General features: G+C 44.5%; 1 protein-coding gene across 2 annotated transcripts in view; it reads right to left on the bottom strand.

Moving 5' to 3' along the window:
- DPY19L1 (dpy-19 like C-mannosyltransferase 1) overlaps nucleotides 1-21,596 on the bottom strand; it is a 272,489-nt gene extending 250,893 nt beyond the window's left edge. For both annotated transcript variants that reach the window (XM_077269279.1, XM_077269278.1), the window contains exon 1: nucleotides 21,260-21,596. In XM_077269279.1, the coding sequence (XP_077125394.1) occupies nucleotides 21,260-21,455 (196 nt within the window). In that variant the 5' untranslated portion in view covers nucleotides 21,456-21,596. The remainder of the gene's footprint in view (nucleotides 1-21,259) is intronic.
- Nucleotides 21,597-22,099: the final 503 nt, after the last annotated feature.

Below are 22,099 nucleotides of genomic sequence, written 5' to 3'. Positions count from 1 at the left end.
TGGGATAGCAAAGTCAAAGCATCAGAATCTTTCAGTCTTAGTATGAATATTGGTAAAACGTACACACATTCAATTATGGTTTGTGGCTCCATATAATTTAAGAGGTTGCTGAAAGTTCACAGTGTTAGTTTGTAAAAATATATGGTCCAGAAAGACAGTGGCAGCAAAATTACTAATGAGAATGCATTTCTATTCACTACAACATGGTAGACATGCCCTTTTATGCGCTTCAACGACTATGCTAGAATCAAAGCAACTGCATGATGTGACCGTCACTTGTCTTGTGATTTCAGGGTGGTCTTCACCTGATGTCCCCTTCACAATGGGACTCAACACAGTCCATGAGTAAAATAAGTAAGGCTATGGCCATGCATAAATAATAGTTGAAACCATGCAAACCTCATTGGTCTCTTTAGCCATTTATAAAATAGAGAAAACTACACTTTTCATGTCTCACGTATCCATCTTAGGCCTCACTCAGACATGCGTTTTTCACAAACATGTTCTATCCGTGGTTTTGCATAACCCATCCATATGATACATTAACAGGAATCAACATGACATTAGCTATGCTCCTTTGTCATGCATTACATAACCCCTGGCATCCAGTTAACCTCAGGGTGTATGACAAAAAAAATATACAATCATCAATATTACAAAGCTTTTCTGAAGAAGATTGTCCGAAACGCGCGTCGGGGTGACACTGACATGACTTCTGTCCTGGGTAACTTTATACTATTTATTGCTACGCCGTAGCTTACTTGGAAATTTGTGCATAAATGCATGGGTGTAATTTTCCTTGGATACCTGAATGTGGATTATTGATTTCCTTGATGCTCTACCTGGCCCACACAGACTATCTTCTATAGAACATCAGCTTCATACGCAGGTTATATTCAGGAGGTATTCTACCACCTTCCAGCATTTGTATCATGGCATATATATACGTTTCTAGAATCTCACAATTTTTATATGATTCATATAATATGCGGATTTGATTTTGTATTTTGCACTTTGCAACCCCTTACCTCATTTTCTCTGGCTATTGTAATCAGCTGATTGCACTCTGCAAATTGCACTTTTCATAACTCTACCGCATTAGACCTAGTTATGCATCATTTATTCTATTTGACCAATTCCTGCATCTTGTATAATTCATGATGGCTGATTATCCTCAGGACATCCTAATACCCTTATATATTAGCAACCGTTTTACTATTCATTAGGTTGCATTGACTACATTTTAGTTGTTAAATTACGCATAAGGCGCAGATGTACTTTATAGCCATTGCTAGGATGTAGTTACGGTATATCTTTGCATACTATACCAACTTTTTCTAATGAAATAGATTTATGTTCTGTAACAATGAATATATTATTTTGTACATAGATTGTTATATGGTGTGGACCACACCACAATACCCCGGATGCATCTCTATTTAGTTCTTCTTTTTTGTCTATTGTATTGGTATTCCCTTGTTTTTATGTGTTTTTAATTTTTGCTTCAATAAAATTATTAATTTAGCCTAGATGGTTCATAGAGGACCCTTTTGTTCTTTTGCAGGTTGTTGTATTGCATATGAACCTCCACATTATTGCAAAGGGCGCCTTAGCTTCATACCTTTAAGTCTAACACCACCAATCTCTTAAGACTTTTTTTTGAGGAACTTCAAAACACTGCCGTACTTCAGAGCGATGTTTAGTGAGATCTTTGGGGTTTCAACAGCTGGACCCCCACTGATCACACTGAACATCAGTGTGAAGTTCAGCAGCATTTTGAAGTCCCTCACAATAAAGGATAGTGTGCACCCTGAGAAATGTACTGGCTCAAGAGTACGTTTTTGGGTCTACCGTATACACTTCTTGGTGGTGAAAGTGCTGTATGGACCCATAGCTTTACTTTGGAGGCCATGCAGCACCCTGAGTGCTCTACTACAGCGGGTGTGAACTTCAGAGCTCTTTAGGCCTGTTTCACACGTCAGTGGCTCCGGTACGTGTGGTGACAGTTTCCTCACGTACCGGAAACACTGACTCACGTAGACACACTAAAATCAATGTGTATCTGCACATGTCAGCGTGTTTTCACGGACCGTGTGTCCGTGTGAAAAACACAGAGACATGTCAGTGTTCGTGGGAGCGCACGGATCACACGGACCTATTAAAGTCAATGGGTCCGTGTAAACACGTACCGCACACGGATGCTGTCCATGTGCCGTGCAGGAGACAGCGATACAGTAAGCGCTGTCCCCCCAGCATGTGGTGCTGAAGTCACCATTCATTTCTTCTCCCCAGCAGCGTTCGCTGGAGAGAAGGAATGAAAAATCAATGTTTTTTATTATTTTTGTGTTTAAAATAAAGATCCTTGTCACCTTCCGCCTTCCTCCCCCTGTGCGCCCGCCCGCTGGAAAGGGGGTGGGAGGGGGAAGGTTACCGGGAGCTTTATTTTAACCACAAAAAAACAATGATTTTTCATTCCTTCCCTACAGCGAACGCTGCTGGGAAGGAATGAATTCCGGCTTCAGCACCCAAAGCAGGGGACAGCGCTTACTGTAGCGCTGTCTCCTGCACTGTCCGTGTGGTACTCAGTCGGCACACGGCTGCCGCACGTGTGCCACACTGATGTGCCACGTGAGCACACGGACACGGATAACTCCGGTACCGGTTTTTCCGGTACCGGAATTATCTGGATGTGTGAGACTGGCCTTATTGTGATGAGTGGGATTTTAGGCTTCAGATCACAACGATCCACAGCGATTTGCAGTTCCTATCACATACAGAAGAAAGTCTGAAAAAATAATAATAATTTTTATTTTTATATAGCGCTAACATATTCCGCAGCGCTGTACAGTTTTGCACACATTATCAACACTGTCCCCGATGGGGCTCACAATCTAAATTCCCTATCAGTATGTCTTTGGAATGTGGGAGGAATCCGGAGTGCCCGGAGGAAACCCACGCAAACACGGGGAGAACATACAAACTCCTTGCAGATGTAGTCCAAGGTGGGATTAGAACTCAGGACACCAGCGCTGCAAGGCTGTAGTGCTATCCACTGAGCCACCGTGCTGCAATGATAATTTACCTTGAGAGCAACAAAAGCAATACATTTTAACCCTTAAGGGAACAACTCTTTTTTGGTCCTAAAAGGTTTTGGGTTGCAACAAGCTATCACCAATAAACCGGGTACGTGATAACTTCTAGATAGGTGAGACTCCAACTACTGAGATTCCCACAATGAGCAGAAAGAGGGACTTGTGTTCCCTGTCTGAATGTAGCAGCAGCTGGGCTTGTGTTCTTCACTCACTTTTATAGGATTGTAAAAGATAGCCAAGCACTGCACCCAACTATCTCGATCAGTGCCATAGACAACGTATGAAGAGGCAGTACGACTATTGCTTCATTGGGGTCTCCAATAATCTAGTAGCTATCACCTCTCTTACAGAAGTCCTATGAGAATGAGTGTCTGGATCCTCCCTTTCTACTCACTCTGAATAGGCTTGAATTGAGCAGCATTGTCTTGCATGACAATGCTATGTGAGACTGACAGCGGTAGCGAGCACTATACCCAGCAGTCCTATAGACATTGTTGCGGAAATGCTCATGTGTGACCAAGATGCTCCATTCAATCCTGATCACAGTAGACATGAGGACTGTTTTTTTGCAGGACGTAATTTTCACAGCCACCTGTTTGAAGTACATAGAGCGTATTGATCAAGGATCCGGACATGTTTTAGCCTTTATTTTTTCCTCCCTTTCTTCCAAGAGCCTTTTTTTTTTTTGTCGACATAGCCATATGAGGGCTTACTTTTTTTGCGGAATGAGTTGTAGTTTGGAATGACAACATTAATTCTATCATACAAAAATGCCAAGTGTGATGATATGGTGAATTGATCTAATTAAAGAATTGTTTTTTGTGTTTTATTTTTACAGCATTCCTTGTACGAAAAAAAAAATAGCCTGGCAATAGGATTATGGTGATACCAAGCTTAAAGTAGATTTTTTCTAATTTTTTTTTCTATTTAAGTGGTTGAAAATTAATTCAGAACTTTGCAAGAAAAAAAAAATGTGTTTTTTCCGCCAAACATGGAGCTGTATAGGGGCTTGTTTCTGCACGCTGAGCTGTACTTTTTATTGATACCATTTCGCTGGACATTTTGATAGATATTCTTGGAGAAGCACGACAACCAGGAAAAAGCAATTCTGGGGTTTCAATTTTTTTAATTTCCAATAATTAACGTACGGGTCAAATAATTTCATATAAAAAGTGAAATATTTAGAATTGAGAGTCCTCAGTGGTTGATACCTTTTAATGCCTAACTGAAAAGATGGTAACAAATTGCAAGCTTTCGAGACTAGAGAACATCAACACAATGGAAGACCATAGAAAAATCTCAGGCAGGGGAAGTGATAATTAAAATTGTCTTTATTTAATATAAGTGACAGATGATACACAAGATAATGATTAAAAGTGTGCACACAAAAGAATATTTTATGCCAGACTAAGTATAAAATATAAATAAAGAGATAAAATAAATATACAGGTCCTTCTCAAAAAATTTGCATATAGTGTTAAATTTCATTATTTACCATAATGTAATGATTACAATTAAACTTTCATATATTATAGATTCATTATCCACCAACTGAAATTTGTCAGGTCTTTTATTGTTTTAATACTGATGATTTTGGCCTACAACTCCTGATAACCCAAAAAACCTGTCTCAATAAATTAGCATATCAAGAAAAGGTTCTCTAAACGACCTATTACCCTAATCTTCTGAATCAACTAATTAACTCTAAACACATGCAAAAGATACCTGAGGCTTTTAAAAACTCCCTGCCTGGTTCATTACTCAAAACCCCCATCATGGGTAAGACTAGCGACCTGACAGATGTCAAGAAGGCCATCATTGACACCCTCAAGCAAGAGGGTAAGACCCAGAAAGAAATTTCTCAACAAATAGGCTGTTCCCAGAGTGCTGTATCAAGGCACCTCAATGGTAAGTCTGTTGGAAGGAAACAATGTGGCAGAAAACGCTGTACAACGAGAAGAGGTGACCGGACCCTGAGGAAGATTGTGGAGAAGGACCGATTCCAGACCTTGGGGAACCTGAGGAAGCAGTGGACTGAGTCTGGTGTGGAAACATCCAGAGCCACCGTGCACAGGCGTGTGCAGGAAATGGGCTACAGGTGCCGCATTCCCCAGGTAAAGCCACTTTTGAACCATAAACAGCGGCAGAAGCGCCTGACCTGGGCTACAGAGAAGCAGCACTGGACTGTTGCTAAGTGGTCCCAAGTACTTTTTTCTGATGAAAGCAAATTTTGCATGTCATTCGGAAATCAAGGTGCCAGAGTCTGGAGGAAGACTGGGGAGAAGGAAATGCCAAAATGCCTGAAGTCCAGTGTCAAGTACCCAGTCAGTGATGGTGTGGGGTGCCATGTCAGCTGCTGGTGTTGGTCCACTGTGTTTCATCAAGGGCAGGGTCAATGCAGCTAGCTATCAGGAGATTTTGGAGCACTTCATGCTTCCTGGCACCTGCTCACAGTGCCAAAACCACTGGTAAATGGTTTACTGACCATGGTATTACTGTGCTCAATTGGCCTGCCAACTCTCCTGACCTGAACCCCATAGAGAATCTGTGGGATATTGTGAAGAGAAAGTTGAGAGACGCAAGACCCAACACTCTGGATGAGCTTAAGGCCGCTATTGAAGCATCCTGGGCCTCCATAACATCTCAGCAGTGTCACAGGCTGATTGCCTCCATGCCATGCCGCATTGAAGCAGTCATTTCTGCCAAAGGATTCCCGACCAAGTATTGAGTGCATAACTGAACATTATTATTTGATGGTTTTTTTGTTTGTTATTAAAAAACACTTTTATTTGATTGGACGGTTGAAATATGCTAATTTATTGAGACAGGTTTTTTGGGTTATCAGGAGTTGTAGGCCAAAATCATCAGTATTAAAACAATAAAAGACCTGACAAATTTCAGTTGGTGGATAATGAATCTATAATATATGAAAGTTTAATTGTAATCATTACATTATGGTAAATAATGAAATTTAACACTATATGCTAATTTTTTGAGAAGGACCTGTAATATATCATATATTACAAGACCAAAGATGGTTAATTAGACCCAAGAAAAATATATAATAGGTAATATATTGTCTCCAATAAATATGGTTCTATCCATACAAAAAATGGATACTTAAAGTGCCAATAGATTGTGCAAAAATGCAAATAACTTCAAAAAAGTGCAACATTATTTGATTGTTTCCATATAGGAATAAAGTGCAACGTGATAAATGACAAAACCAAATATGTGCAAAAGAAGAAAAAGTAGGAAAAAGTAGGAAAAAGAGCCGTATATATTAGTGCTTAATAAGGGGCTATATATATATACAGTGGGGCAAAAAAGTATTTAGTCAGTCAGCAATAGTGCAAGTTCCACCACTTAAAAAGATGAGAGGCGTCTGTAATTTACATCATAGGTAGACCTCAACTATGGGAGACAAACTGAGAAAAAAAAATCCAGAAAATCACATTGTCTGTTTTTTTATCATTTTATTTGCATTTTATGGTGGAAAATAAGTATTTGGTCAGAAACAAACAATCAAGATTTCTGGCTCTCACAGACCTGTAACTTCTTCTTTAAGAGTCTCCTCTTTCCTCCACTCATTACCTGTAGTAATGGCACCTGTTTAAACTTGTTATCAGTATAAAAAGACACCTGTGCACACCCTCAAACAGTCTGACTCCAAACTCCACTATGGTGAAGACCAAAGAGCTGTCAAAGGACACCAGAAACAAAATTGTAGCCCTGCACCAGGCTGGGAAGACTGAATCTGCAATAGCCAACCAGCTTGGAGTGAAGAAATCAACAGTGGGAGCAATAATTAGAAAATGGAAGACATACAAGACCACTGATAATCTCCCTCGATCTGGGGCTCCATGCAAAATCCCACCCCGTGGGGTCAGAATGATCACAAGAACGGTGAGCAAAAATCCCAGAACCACGCGGGGGGACCTAGTGAATGAACTGCAGAGAGCTGGGACCAATGTAACAAGGCCTACCATAAGTAACACACTACGCCATCATGGACTCAGATCCTGCAGTGCCAGACGTGTCCCACTGCTTAAGCCAGTACATGTCCGGGCCCGTCTGAAGTTTGCTAGAGAGCATTTGGATGATCAAGAGGAGTTTTGGGAGAATGTCCTATGGTCTGATGAAACCAAACTGGAACTGTTTGGTAGAAACACAACTTGTCGTGTTTGGAGGAAAAAGAATACTGAGTTGCATCCATCAAACACCATACCTACTGTAAAGCATGGTGGTGGAAACATCATGCTTTGGGGCTGTTTCTCTGCAAAGGGGCCAGGACGACTGATCCGGGTACATGAAAGAATGAATGGGGCCATGTATCGTGAGATTTTGAGTGCAAACCTCCTTCCATCAGCAAGGGCATTGAAGATGAAACGTGGCTGGGTCTTTCAACATGACAATGATCCAAAGCACACCGCCAGGGCAACGAAGGAGTGGCTTCGTAAGAAGCATTTCAAGGTCCTGGAGTGGCCTAGCCAGTCTCCAGATCTCAACCCTATAGAAAACCTTTGGAGGGAGTTGAAAGTCCGTGTTGCCAAGCGAAAAGCCAAAAAGATTACTGCTCTAGAGGAGATCTGCATGGAGGAATGGGCCAAAATACCAACAACAGTGTGTGGCAACCTTGTGAAGACTTACAGAAAACGTTTGACCTCTGTCATTGCCAACAAAGGATAGATTACAAAGTATTGAGATGAACTTTTGTTTCTGACCAAATACTTATTTTCCACCATAAAATGCAAATAAAATGATAAAAAAACAGACAATGTGATTTTCTGGATTTTTTTTTCTCAGTTTGTCTCCCATAGTTGAGGTCTACCTATGATGTAAATTACAGACGCCTCTCATCTTTTTAAGTGGTGGAACTTGCGCTATTGCTGACTGACTAAATACTTTTTTGCCCCACTGTATATATAGTGCTCAATAAGGGTAAGTATACCAGTAAACATTCTGAGGTAGATCAAAATAAGTGAACTGATAGGAGAAATACGTATGCTACTTACCTGGTAGCAGTGTTTTTTCAGGAGCCATGACAGCACAACGAGAGAGGGGATCCGCCCTTCAGGGACAGGAAACCTACAGACATAAAAGGGCGGTACCTCTCCCTCGCATTAGTTAGTTCCAGAGCATGAGAGGACCCCCTTGGTTAGTAACACAGAAACAGCATAAACTTTGGTACAATTTATTATGTAAGTGAACATATCATTTAAAAGAGAAAAACGAAAGTGTTGAGCCATCCGAGAAAGAATAGGGTAGGGAATACAAGGGTGCTGTCATGGCTCGTGAAAAAACACTGCTACCAGGTAAGTAGCGTACGTATTTATTCAGTCGCCATGACAGCACAACGAGAGACTTTCAGAGAAGTAAGAAAAAATTAGGGAGGGATAACAGCCTCAAGTACCCTTCTCCCAAACGTGAGGTCGGAGGAACTACCCAGATCTAGCCTATAGTGTCTAAGAAAGGTAGATCGAGAAGACCATGTGGCCGCCTTACATATGTCTTCAATCGACACCTCGGATCTCTCTGCCCAGGACGTTGCTACAGCTCGAGTAGAGTGAGCTTTTATACCCTCTGGGATCTCCACGCCACCTGCTGTATAAGCGAGAGAAATCGCCTCCCTGATCCATCTGGCTAAAGTGTTTTTAGATACTCTAAGACCCTTTCTAACCCCCTGGTAAGATATAAAAAGAGAGTTATCTTTTTTCCAGGTATCTGTAGCTGAAATATATTTAAGGAGGCATCTTCTCACATCTAAGGAATGAAATTTACGTTCTTTATCATTAGCGGGATTGGAACAGAAGGACGGTAGAACCACCTCCTGTAACCTATGAAATTTTGTAGCAACTTTAGGAAGATAAAGGGGATCAGGTTTCATAATAACTCTATCCTCTCTAAACTGCATGTATGGCGGTTGCCTAGATAATGCTTGCAGATCACTAACCCTTTATGCGGACATGAGAGCAACTAAGAGGGCTGTTTTAATCGACAGGATTTTGATTGGAATAGTATCAATAGGTTCAAACGGGGTTTGCATTAAAGCTGAAAGAACCAGATTTAGATCCCACGGGACTATCTTTTGTTTAAAGGGAACCTGTCACCCCATTTTTTCGGTATGAGATAAAAATACCGTTAAATAGGGCCTGAGCTGTGCATTACAATAGTGTATTTTGTGGACCCCAATTCCCCACCTATGCTGCCGAAATACATTACCGAAGTAGTCGTTTTCGCCTGTCAATCAGGCTGGTCTGGTCAAAAGGGCGTGGTGTCCTCCCCCAGATCTTGCGTAGTTTTCCGTTGGTGGCGTAGTGGTGTGCGCATGTCCAAGGTCCCGAATCCTCTGCCAGGGGTGTGAAAACAACAGCGATGTCCGTTATTCCATTGGTGGTCGGTGGGCGCGGCCATCTTGCTTTGGCCGCAGAATCGGCGCTCTGCTGGCCGCGGCTTCAGGAAAATGGCCGCGGGCATCCGCGCGTGCGCAGATGGCTATCGCGGCGGCCATTTTCGTGAAGCAGAATTCGCATCTCGGCTTCACGAAAATGGCCGCCGCGATAGCCATCTGCGCACGCGCGGATGCCCGCGGCCATTTTCCTGAAGCCGCGGCCAGCAGAGCGCCGATTCTGCGGCCAAAGCAAGATGGCCGCGCCCACCGACCACCAATGGAATAACGGACATCGCTGTTGTTTTCACACCCCTGGCAGAGGATTCGGGACCTTGGGCATGCGCACACCACTACGCCACCAACGGAACACTACGCAAGATCTGGGGGAGGACACCACACCCTTTTGACCTGACCAGCCTGATTGACAGGCGAAAACGACTACTTCGGTAACGTATTTCGGCAGCATAGGTGGGGAATCGGGGTCCACAAACTACACTATTGTAATGCACAGCTCAGGCCCTATTTAACGGTATTTTTATCTCATACCGAAAAAACGGGGTGACAGGTTCCCTTTAATAACAGGTCTGGATCTAGTAACCGCCTTGAAGAACCTAGATATCCAGTAATTGCTGGCTAAATTAGAATTGTATAACGCCCCTAGAGCTGACACTTGAACTCTAAGAGTGCTAGTGGCTAAGCCTAATTCTAAACCTTTTTGTAGAAATTCTAGAATTTGATTAATACAAGGTTCTTGGTCAATCTGTGCTCCTGAAACTGACAAGAATTTTTTCCAAACCCTGACATAGATGTTTGTTGTAGAGGTTTTCCTACTTTTTAAAAGTGTATTTATCAGATGTCTAGAGAACCCCTTCCCCCTTAGCAGCGACCTCTCAAATTCCACGCTGCTAGGTGTAAGTTGGCTACTCGTGGATGGAGTATTGGGCCCTGAGAGAGGAGATCTGTTAATTCTGGGAGAATCCATGGCTGAGTGACGGACATCTTCCTCAGCCAAGGAAACCACGATCTCCTGGGCCAGAACGGGGCTATCAAGATTACCCGGGCCCTGTCTTCCCGAATCTTCCTCAGAACTATTGGTATTAAGTTTAGAGGGGGAAAAGCATATGCGAGACCGAAGCGCCATGGTATTAGGAGAGCGTCCACTGCATACGGGTTGTCTCCTGGATTTAGGGAGCAGAATTGGAGCAGTTTTTTGTTCCCTTGGCTTGCAAAGAGGTCTATTTCTGGACATCCCCATAAATGCACGATCTGATTGAAGACGGTCGGGTTTAAAGACCAATCCCCCTGTCTGAGCTTGTTGCGGCTTAGATAGTCGGCCATGGTGTTGAGCTTTCCTTTTATATGAAGTGCCGTGAGAGAAAGTAGGTGATTCTCGGCCACCTGGAAAATATGATCCGCGACCTCCATTAATGAACTGGACCGCGTACCCCCTTGATGATTAATGTAGGCCACGGTTACCTGGTTGTCCGAGAACAGTCTGACGTGACGACCCTGTAGGGGTATAAGAAAACTGTTTAAAGCACGTTCTAACGCTAAAAGTTATTTTACGTTGGAAGACGAGTCTTGTTCCGATTGGGACCATAGCCCCTGGGCCCAATTATTTTCCAAGTGCGCCCCCCATCCCTTGGGGCTAGCATCAGTAGTTATTATTCTAGTAACATGGTTAGACCAGGGAACTCCTCTACGTGAGTTTGAAACGCGAGTCCACCAATTTAGTGAATGAATGGATTCAATGGATAACGAGAATTTGCTGTCAAGATGAACCCCCAGTCGGCGCGACTTATGTAGAACATCCCACTGCAGTGTTCTGGTGTGATATTGGGCCCAGAGAACCGCCGGAATACAAGATGTAAGAGAACCTAAGAGTGACATGGCACTTCTTACGGAGACTAAAGGATTCTTAATCATCTTCGCGGCAAGCTGATATATACTATCCACCTTCGAATCTGGGAGGCGACATTCCTGCCAACTAGAGTCTATAACTAGACCCAGAAATTCCTGCGTTTTCAAGGGCTGTAAACGGGATTTTTTTATGGTTAATAATCCATCCTAATCTGTGCAATACTGCAATAACTTTTTCCAGTTGGACTTTACAATGTGATTCTGAATGACCCACAATCAATAAGTCATCCAGATAGGGAATTATTAATATGTTCTGCTCGTGCAGTTGCGCCATAACCTCTATCATGATCTTAGTAAATACACGGGGTGCGACTGCGACGCCAAAGGGAAGTGCCCGATATTGAAAGTGTTCTACTGTGCCAGCAAGTGAAACCGCCACCCTAAGAAATTTTTGATCATCTACGTGTATTGGGACATGGTAGTAGGCGTCTTTAAGGTCTAAGACAACCATGAAGCAGTTTTCAAAAAGAAGCTTTATTGCCGTCTTCACAGATTCCATCTTGAAGGACGGAACTAACAAAAATTTGTTGAGGCCTTTCAAGTTGATAATGGTGCGAAAGGATCCGTCAGGTTTTCTGACCAGGAACAAAGGGGAATAGAACCCCTTACCTCTTTCTTCTACGGGCACCTTGATTAGAACCTTTTTCTGTTGAAGTTCCTGAACTTCCGATTCCAAAGCCAATTGTTCTGCAGGGGAAGAACGGATGGGTGTCAGCTTGAATTTGTCCCGAGGGACCTGATGGAACTCGAATCTTAGACCTGCTTCAATGATGCTTAGAATCCAAGGACTATTAGTAGTGTTCAGCGATACCGTCCGATACTTGAAAGTATCGGTATCGGAAAGTATCGGCCGATACCGGCAAAGTATCGGATCTAATCCGATACCCGATACCAATACAAGTCAATGGGACTCAAGTATCGGACGGTATCCCTCATGGTTCCCAGGGTCTGAAGGAGAGGAAACTCTCCTTCAGGCCCTGAGAACCATATTAATGTGTAAAAGAAAGAATTAAAATAAAAAATATTGCTATACTCACCTCTCCGACGCAGCCTGGACCTCACCGAGGTCTATAAAAGGGTCTCCTTAGGAAAGGAAAACGTTTCTTATTATCTCCGGCCTTATCCAGTAGATCATCCAGTACTGGCCCAAACAAATGAGATCCTTCGCAGGGAATGCTACACAGCTTCGACCTGGCCTGTAAGTCTCCTGGCCAGCATTTAATCCACAGCGCTCTCCGGGCTGCATTAGATAAGTCAGAAGATCTGGCGGCAAGTTTAACGGAATCCGCCGACGCATCTGAAAGGAAAGCAGCAGCATCCTGAATAATAGGCATAGAGGCTAATATCTCATTTCTGGGAACCTTGTCCTTGAGCTGATCTTCTAAGTGACCGAGCCACACCATCAACGACCGAGCTGTGCAAGTGGCTGTGATTTCTGGTCTTAGGGAACCTGCTGATGTTTCCCAAGCACCCTTAAGGAAAACGTCAGCTTTCCTATCCAAAGGGTCCTTCAGATTCCCTAAATCCTCAAATCGAAGAGAGGTTTTCTTGCATGCCTTGGCCACTGCCGCATCCAGTTTCGGAACTTCTTTCCACGAGGATGATGCTTCTTCCTCGAAGGGATACCTCCTTTTAAAGGCTGGAGGAAGTGACCCTTTCCTTTCGGGTTTTTTCCATTCCCTTGAGATTAATGATTTGATCTTATCCACTACAGGAAAGGATCTCCGGGATTTCCGATCCAGACCTCTGAACATAACATCCTGAATGGAACATTCTGACTGAGGCTCCTCAATCCCCATCGTGTTGTTGACTGCTTTGACCAAGTTGTTGATTCTGTCGAGCGACAAACAGGCTCGACTAGACTCTATGTCCTCTGATGAGGCAGACGATGGGAGAGAGTCAGAACTCAGTTAATCCGAATCCGAATCTATCACAGAGACTGGGGATGTCACTTTTTTTCTTTTTGGCCTCCACTTTATGCGATCTCATGGAACCGCTCACTTCTTGCCTAACCATCTGTCTTAGCGTGGAAGTGAGGTTAGGGGCTCCTCCTCAATAAGGTGTTGTATGCAGGATCTACACAATGTTTTTTTATGGCCATCAGGTAGTGGTTCAGCACACTGCCTATGCTTGGATTTAGTAAAGCATTTCCTCCCCTAGTAAGGAGAGAGGGAATATAAGGAGGGACAATAATCAGTAAGCGAACTTTCACGTAGATCACTTACCCAGCCCTGCAGTGAACGGTACCGTAGATGGGGGGTCCTTTCTAGCCGGGGATTCTTTGCGGCCTGAGGACTTATCTGGCTTTGACTTTTGAGCCATTTTAGCCCCACCAGCGCGACTGCTGCCACTGGATCGACGCTGGGAGACCACCACAGGCTCCTCCGATTCCTGCTGCTGCTGCTGTTGCCGCTGCTGCTGCGAAGTTCCGTTTGGCGATTCCATCATGAAGGAGAAATGGCCAGGAACACCTTGTGGCCCTCATGCAGCGCTTAAATTATGCTTCCTAGGGTACCGCCCCCGGATGGGGGTCAGCAGGGTGATGAGGTGGCGAGACCGGTACCTCCAATAGGGTCCGCTCTACCCCCGGGCTCCGCCCCCGCCGCCGACCGCCGCAATCGCCGCCTCTCCCGGGACCTAGCCGGCAGAGACGCCGGAACGCCGCCATCAGCCGGAAGGACGCAACTGCGCATGCCTCGTCAAGTCATCAGGCCGCGCCGCCCAGCCGCGTCACTTCCGGTCGCGGCTGCAGCTTACACAGCGAGACGCGACCGAGGATGCCAGCGTCCCCCAGACCGACGCACACGTATCCCGGGAGGTGCGGAGAGACCACAGAGGCCCCAGCAGACGCGGCTACCCAGGAGGAGCCCCCATACTTACCAGGTACGCGCGACTCTGTAGACCACAACAAAAGCTAGCCCCCCGACATGCAGGCTGCTTCCTCCTGCCGCCACCGACACTAACAGTTCCCCTGCCGTGTGGTGCTTCCAGCCTCCTGACTAAACCGAGGTAGGGGACCCCCGCCACCTGTATCGGCCTGTCAGGAGTGGGATTTTCTTCTAATCTTCAACCTTCTTCTTAAGGCCTGCCTGAAGAGGTTCGGCTGTCAGGGACAGGAAACCAACTGATGCGAGGGAGAGGTACCGCCCTTTTATGTCTGTAGGTTTCCTGTCCCTGAAGGGCGGATCCCCTCTCTCGTTGTGCTGTCATGGCGACTGAATAAATATACCTTTAAGGTCCGTCTGGTCTTTAAAGTGTGCGCACCCCGACGTGCGTTTCGGAATGGTTTTTCCTTCGTCAAGGGGTGAACTTTCGAGACTACTCAGGTCTCTTCATCAGGCATAGACTAATACAGAATCTGAAGAATCACATATTTATGCAAAACACAACACACTGAGGACTCTCAATTCTAAATATTTTTCTATCTACTGGCTAACACAGTACAAAGATATATATCTTTCCTGTATATAAAAAGTGGACATTTTCGAATAAGACCATACAAAATGTTTTTTTCTTAAGTGATTTATTTTTGAATGGGAAAAAAGAGCCCAATTTAAACCATTTTTGTTACTATATTGTTTTAGTCTCCTGAAGGGACTGTGATTGTTTGATCTATTACTTTATGTACTGCAATACCATAGTCTTGCACAGTAAAGGGTAATAATGGTTCTACTATGAAGCAGCCACTGGCTGAGTTTTACAGGAGAGCCAAGATGGCTGCCACAGAGGCCATAGCGGGCCCCGGCTGCCATGGTAACCCAATGCCTCTCAACATTGCCGTTTAACAAGAAGCAACAATTAGGAATTACTCTAAATCTCTGGGTCACAATGACATTAAATATATATTTTTTATGTTTTACTACTTTCCCACATTAAACAAAATATGTTATTTTGTTGTCAATATCAATTATGTGTACTGTCCTTTATGTTTTTTAGAATAATAAAGCATTCTTGGAAATAAGCTTTTTTTCTTGAATATTTTTTTTTAGTTCCACTATAGGACATGACCATGTAACAACACAATTCCTTGTATAATACATTACAATACTCCAGTATTACAGTGTATTATGCTTGTGAGCACAAGGCCAAAACTACCATAGCAGCCCATCAATGAACCCCAATCAGACGGATGAAGGGGACTATCGGATGACAATTTAATCACTCACAGTCAGCAATGACCAAGGCATCGAATGGGTTATTTGCTGGGATCTCCCATACTGGCAATAAGGGAACAGCGATGATGGTATAACACAGCTCTGGAGTCCTGCACCATCACTATGACATATAACTTGGCCAATCTGTACAAACTGCATTGTTCCGATTACAAAATGTAACACAATGCGGAGGGAAGGCATTAAAAATGGGTTATTCTCATGATCTGCAGAAACACACCACTCCCAGCATCCTGTGGGGCAGTGTGCTTCAGCTTGATTAACAGTTAGGATGAGCAATATCATCGCAGCACTCTCCGCTGCTTAGGATCAGGAGCTTGTAAGCACTAAGTAAAATCAGCATTTACATCCTCAAAAAGGCAAATTAAAGGTGTTCTCTGCACCACGTCGCCCAGGAAGCCAAGATGAACACTTCAGCCGAAAGTTCCCCACAAGCTTCAGGCATTTCAGCCCCCTAGGCAGCTAGTCAGGCAAGCTATAACACTCCTCCATCATCATTGGCTAAAAGTGAATGCTTCTCCCGCCACATCGTCTCCCACATTCCCTCCTCTCATATTTAATGGTCCATTAAATTACTATAAATGTCAGCCAGTGGTTTAAATGAAAGCAAGCACTGTTCATGCATCAGTGCTACTGAACCATTCTTAAAGGAGCTTCTCATCTTCTGAACCGAGAGCGCATCGATCACCTGACTCACAGCTTTTTGGGGCAGTATGCTACTGCACGATTGTGCTGCCGGACCAAATTGTGCGCTCTCCGATACTGCTATATGAGACAGCTTTGCCTCTGCAACATTGCTGGAGAAAAGTTGCACCAAACAGCTACCGGGAACCGGAGCCAATAGTGCGCTCCAGCGATACATTCAGCTTTCAGCAATTAACTACTCTATCGGAAAGAGTTTAGTTGAAAATGGAGATTGACGTTTCAAAGTCAACAGCGCTGCTATAGGGGGGATACAGTTCCAGAATGGAATAGTAATGCCGTTGTTATTTATAAGCTTTTTAAAAAAAATAAACTACATAAAAAACCAGTATAGTAAGGAGAGGGGGCAAATACTGGGGAAAGAGCCTAAACACTAGAAAAAAGGAAACGCTCTTCTGGGCGAGAAGATTGTTAACATTGTTAAAAGACTAATGGTGATATAAAAAAGTCAAAGCATATAGTTATCAAGACACAAAATGTGACAAGAAGGAAAACAATCACGTTTAAAGTCAATACTTACAAATAAATACAACGCAACTTAAAATAAAACACATTTGTGTATTACTGCAATTTGTAAACATTAAACATGATAGCTTTACTTCTTGTCATGTTTTATGTCTTAATAACTACCGTATATGCTTTTCTTCTGTTCTTTCCCCAGTATGTAAAACCCTGTCTCCCTGTTAAACTGATGGTTCTATGAAGTTTGTTTTTTCAGTAAGTGCTCGGTGCGAACATGAATAGTATAGAACTAAAACCTATGAGATTCCTATTCCATCCTCTCTACAGCAGAACGGTCTACTCGGAAACGTCAATCTCCATTTTCTAATATATAAAAGAGGGTTTACGTTCACTTGCTGACAAAACTACAGCAGCCATGCTATTCATGGGCAATTACTGGAGTTGTGACAATCACAACTAGTGTTGAGCGATACCGTCCGATACTTGAAAGTATCGGTATCGGAAAGTATCGGCCGATACCGGCAAAGTATCGGATCCAATCCGATACCCGATACCAATACAAGTCAATGGGACTCAAGTATCGGACGGTATTCCTGATGGTTCTCAGGGTCTGAAGGAGAGGAAACTCTCCTTCAGGCCCTGGGATCCATATTAATGTGTAAAAGAAAGAATTAAAATAAAAAATATTGCTATACTCACCTCTCCGACGCAGCCTGCACCTTACCGAGGGAAGCGGCAGCGTTCTTTGTTTAAAATTCGCACTTTTCTTTCCTTACGTGAAGTCCCGGCTTGTGATTGGTCGCATGCCGCCCATGTGGCGGCGACGCAACCAATCACAGCAAGCCGTGACGTAATTTCAGGTCATTCAGTATTTTAAAATTACGCTCCGGCTTTGTGATTGGTTGCGTCGCAGTCACATGGGCGACGCAACCAATCACAGCAAGCCGTGATGTAATTTCAGGTCCTTAAGGATTTTAAAATTACGTCCCGGCTTTGTGATTGGTTGCGTCGCAGTCACATGGGCGCCGCAACCAATCACAAGCCGTGACGTCACGGGAGGCTGGACACGCGCGCATTTTAAAATGGGCGCGTGTCCAGCCTCCCGTGACGTCCCGGCTTGTGATTGGTTGCGGCGCGGTCAACCAATCACAAGCCGGGAAGCCATTTTAAAATGCGCGCGTGTCCAGCCTCCCGGCTTGTGATTGGTTGACCGCGCCGCAACCAATCACAAGCCGGGACGTCACAGGAGGCTGGACACGCGCCCATTTTAAAATGCGCGCGTGTCCAGCCTCCCGGCTTGTGATTGGTTGACCGCGCCGCAACCAATCACAAGCCGGGACGTCACGGGAGGCTGGACACGCGCCCATTTTAAAATGCGCGCGTGTCCAGCCTCCCGTGACGTCCCGGCTTGTGATTGGTTGCGGCGCCCATGTGACTGCGACGCAACCAATCACAAAGCCGGGACGTAATTTTAAAATCCTTAAGGACCTGAAATTACGTCACGGCTTGCTGTGATTGGTTGCGTCGCCCATGTGACTGCGACGCAACCAATCACAAAGCCGGAGCGTAATTTTAAAATACTGAATGACCTGAAATTACGTCACGGCTTGCTGTGATTGGTTGCGTCGCCGCCACATGGGCGGCATGCGACCAATCACAAGCCGGGACTTCACGTAAGGAAAGAAAAGCGCAAATTTTAAACAAAGAACGCTGCCGCTTCCCTCGGTAAGGTGCAGGCTGCGTCGGAGAGGTGAGTATAGCAATATTTTTTATTTTAATTCTCTCTTTTACACATTTTTACATTAATGTTGTTTCGATACCGATACCCGATACCACAAAAGTATCGGATCTCGGTATCGGAATTCCGATACCCGCAAGTATCGGCCGATACCCGATACTTGCGGTATCGGAATGCTCAACACTAATCACAACCCTTTCAGGTGAGCAACTCCATAGCTCCCTTCTCATGCGTACCTTTCAATACCACCCTATGTGCGCTTGTCTCCCCCGCCTCTTTTTTCTCTATTGGAAAGAGTTTGTAAGCTCTGCACAACTTTAGACACATCTGTTAGGCGGCAGAGGAGGCCAGTCACCTAGGCAATCAGCTGTAAACAATAAAATAAAAAAAACAATATTCGGTTCTTATGAACAGGAATTTTTACTTGTTTTTGCAAGCATATAAAATGTTATTCATTAAAAAACGAGACGACACCTTTAACAATTGAACCTGTAATGTGTCATGACTAGCAGGCTATGGTCGCTACGGTGCTGGACAACAGAGTGCCCCAGTCACTAGGGCATTAGTACTATACTATTATTTCAAAGTACAATTACCGTATATTTTTGTATTATTATATTGTGTTTGATTAAAACTACCGATGCTCCTTTGCTAAATCAATACCCCTATTGCTGGCTCCACTGTCACTGCATCTAATGCATCGCCTTAGCCATTCTTTCAAAAACAGCTTTGCAAATAAAAGTGTCCTAAGTGTTTGCATTTCATTGTGATGTAAAGATCAGCTGCTTCATTTCTCCATCTGTTGCCAAGAATTTGTAAATGAGACCACCCTTGGAAGATAACAAAAGAGGAAAAAAACTGATCTTCACAAGACAGAGGATGAAATGTCTGATGAATTCTCCATCTACCTCTGCCGCATTTTAATAGAATTTTTGTCCTAGCATGAAAAGTGACATATTCCTATCTCTCCATGAACAGCCCAAGGGGGCTAAATTGATAGGTCTGATTGCGATCCAAAAGGCTGAACAGAAACGTCAATGAAACATGGACCACGGTGAGGTAAGGACTGGCCGCGAGTCTATTGATTCCAAATCAAAAGGCTTATAAGAATTCTGGAGAATTTGGGTGGGACGGCCCGATGCCAGTCTGCCCATCACGGGCCGTACACAGACTGTGCTTCACAGACGTCTACATTCCATCTGCCATTCTCTTTGGGTCATTCATCCAAAAACTAGTTCTGGATTATTTTTCCATTGAAATGTGTAATTGTTTTTTTCTTTTAGAAAATCATTGAGGGTTGCTGCATTTGCAACACAGACATCCAGTAGGTTCAGACTTCCTGGGACTTGAGTTATGTGGCATCTTTAGGTTCGCTTCAATTTCACTGCAATATAGTATCTGTACTAATTGACTATGTAGCCAAAATCACCGTATATTCTAGCCCACACCATTGGATAATGTGTCATCAAAGTGAAATGATTATTGCAGGAACTCGCAGGCCTCAGAAGTCAAGTGGCTGAAGAGCAGAACACCACCACCCAATGTACCGCTGGAGATCAGCAGAATACCTTTCACTGGAGAAGACTATACCTTCTTTTATTACTTTTTAAAACCCCATGCCTTTCAATTTTTATCTGAAAGTTGGACAAACTGAGCCCACAGGGGTTGCTGCTGCTATAACCTCTGAAATGCCATTGTCTATAAGCAGCTTGTACATCTCCTGGCAGCGTATCTGATCAGGGGCTCATCAGCACCCCTCGACACCATTGTGGAGTGCTGATGGGTTGCCATGGCAGCCGGCTGAAGGCCCCCATCACTTCCATCCTGGTATAGCTGGGCTTCACAGGAGACCTGATTTGTACTACATACTACAATAGTGAAGTTTGCAGTGTACAGAACAAGCGATCACAGGCTGAAGTGCCCTTTATGGACAAAAATAAAGAGTAAGAAACAAACAAAAAAGTTATTCAAAATAAATATTACCCCTGGCTTATCCCACTGAATTAAAACTAAAAAAGTGATCATATTCAGTATCACTGCATCAGTACAAGCATGATCTATGACATTACTATATTATAACCCATGTGGTAAAAGGCGCAAAGAATAATTTGAAATGCCAAAATCGCTAAGGTTTTTTTTAGCTGCTGCTTCTATAGCAAAAAAAAATGTAAGGGAAAAAAAATACAAATGTCATAAACAGCCCAAACGGTACCAATAAAACCCCGACAAGCCGTAATGCAGGTGTCAGGTGCAGATATCGAGCTGTGGACACGGAGGCATGGCCAGAGATAGCATTTCTTTTTTATGAAGTTCAGAATATTTTTAAGCCAGTCAATTACAAATAGAAGTAACCCTACACAAGTATCGGCGTAACCAGAAAAATAAGGCACAAACGTGGAATTGCGGATTTGACCATTTCATCTCCCTTTGAATTCATTTTTCCGTTATCCTGAGGGATTTAATTCCGAAGTTCTGCTTGGCCAGCAAAGGTAATGCCAGACACAGCCATGCTGAGGGAAACTCAGGGCTCTTCCAAAAACAGGAAACACTTAATGAACATGGCTGTCATTAAGGGGTTAATACGGCAGATCAGACTAAAAACGCTCTGCCTCGCCTCTGACAGCCAATCACAGAGCAGCTTTCACTTTTCAACAGATTACAAAATGAAAGCTGCTATGACTGGTTGCTACGGGCAACAGCAGCGGTAGAAATCTCCATCCGCCGCAGCGCTGCCGGTGTAAACTTTCCTGCCAGGTGACATGCAGAATAACAATGCCCTTACCAATCACCAGGATGGAGCCAAGCTTCACATTGGCAGGGCTGAGGTAAGACGTGCCCTGGTCCCTGTACTGGGGGGGCTCCGTGCCCGGGGTCCTAAGCCTCCCCTTAGTAGAGGCGGCACCTCGCTGCCGGTGACGGAGGTGCCCCTCCGTTGACCCACTTTGCTCCGTTGACCGGGACTTTCCTTCCACGGCCATGCTGCAGATCACCGCCGAGTGAAAGCCCTGCAATACAAATGGAGAGCGCACACATTGATGGGAGCAGCGCAGGCACGAAGGGGTCGTGTCTACAACGGAGCTGCTCCGGTGGGCGTGACGTCACGGGAAGGGGCGGGGCCTCCTGATTCCCACTGCCGCGCTCAGCCTCAAAACAGGAAGCGGCAGCAGCAGTAATGCACGTGTATACAGAGAGGGCAGGGTGTGCAGGAGCTATGGCCTGCAATAGGGGACTATGTGGTGTGTGAGGAGGGCAGGGTGTGCAGGAGCTATGGCCTGCAATAGGGGACTATGTGGTGTGTGAGGAGGGCTGTGTGTGCAGGAGCCATGGCCTGCAATAGGGGACTATGTGGTGTGTGAGGAGGGCTGTGTGTGCAGGAGCTATGGCCTGCAATAGGGGACTATGTGGTGTGTGAGGAGGGCAGTGTGTGCAGGAGCTATGGCCTGCAATAGGGGACTATGTGGTGTGTGAGGAGGGCAGTGTGTGCAGGAGCAATAGGGGACTATGGTGTGTGAGGAGGGCTGTGTGTGCAGGAGCTATGGCCTGCAATAGGGGACTATGTGGTGTGTGAGGAGGGCTGTGTGTGCAGGAGCTATGGCCTGCAATAGGGGACTATGTGGTGTGT

This window comes from Ranitomeya variabilis, chromosome 6, assembly GCF_051348905.1.
Source record: "Ranitomeya variabilis isolate aRanVar5 chromosome 6, aRanVar5.hap1, whole genome shotgun sequence".
In the NCBI taxonomy this organism is placed as follows: domain Eukaryota; kingdom Metazoa; phylum Chordata; class Amphibia; order Anura; family Dendrobatidae; genus Ranitomeya; species Ranitomeya variabilis.
This window is presented reverse-complemented; position numbering and strand designations above follow the sequence as displayed.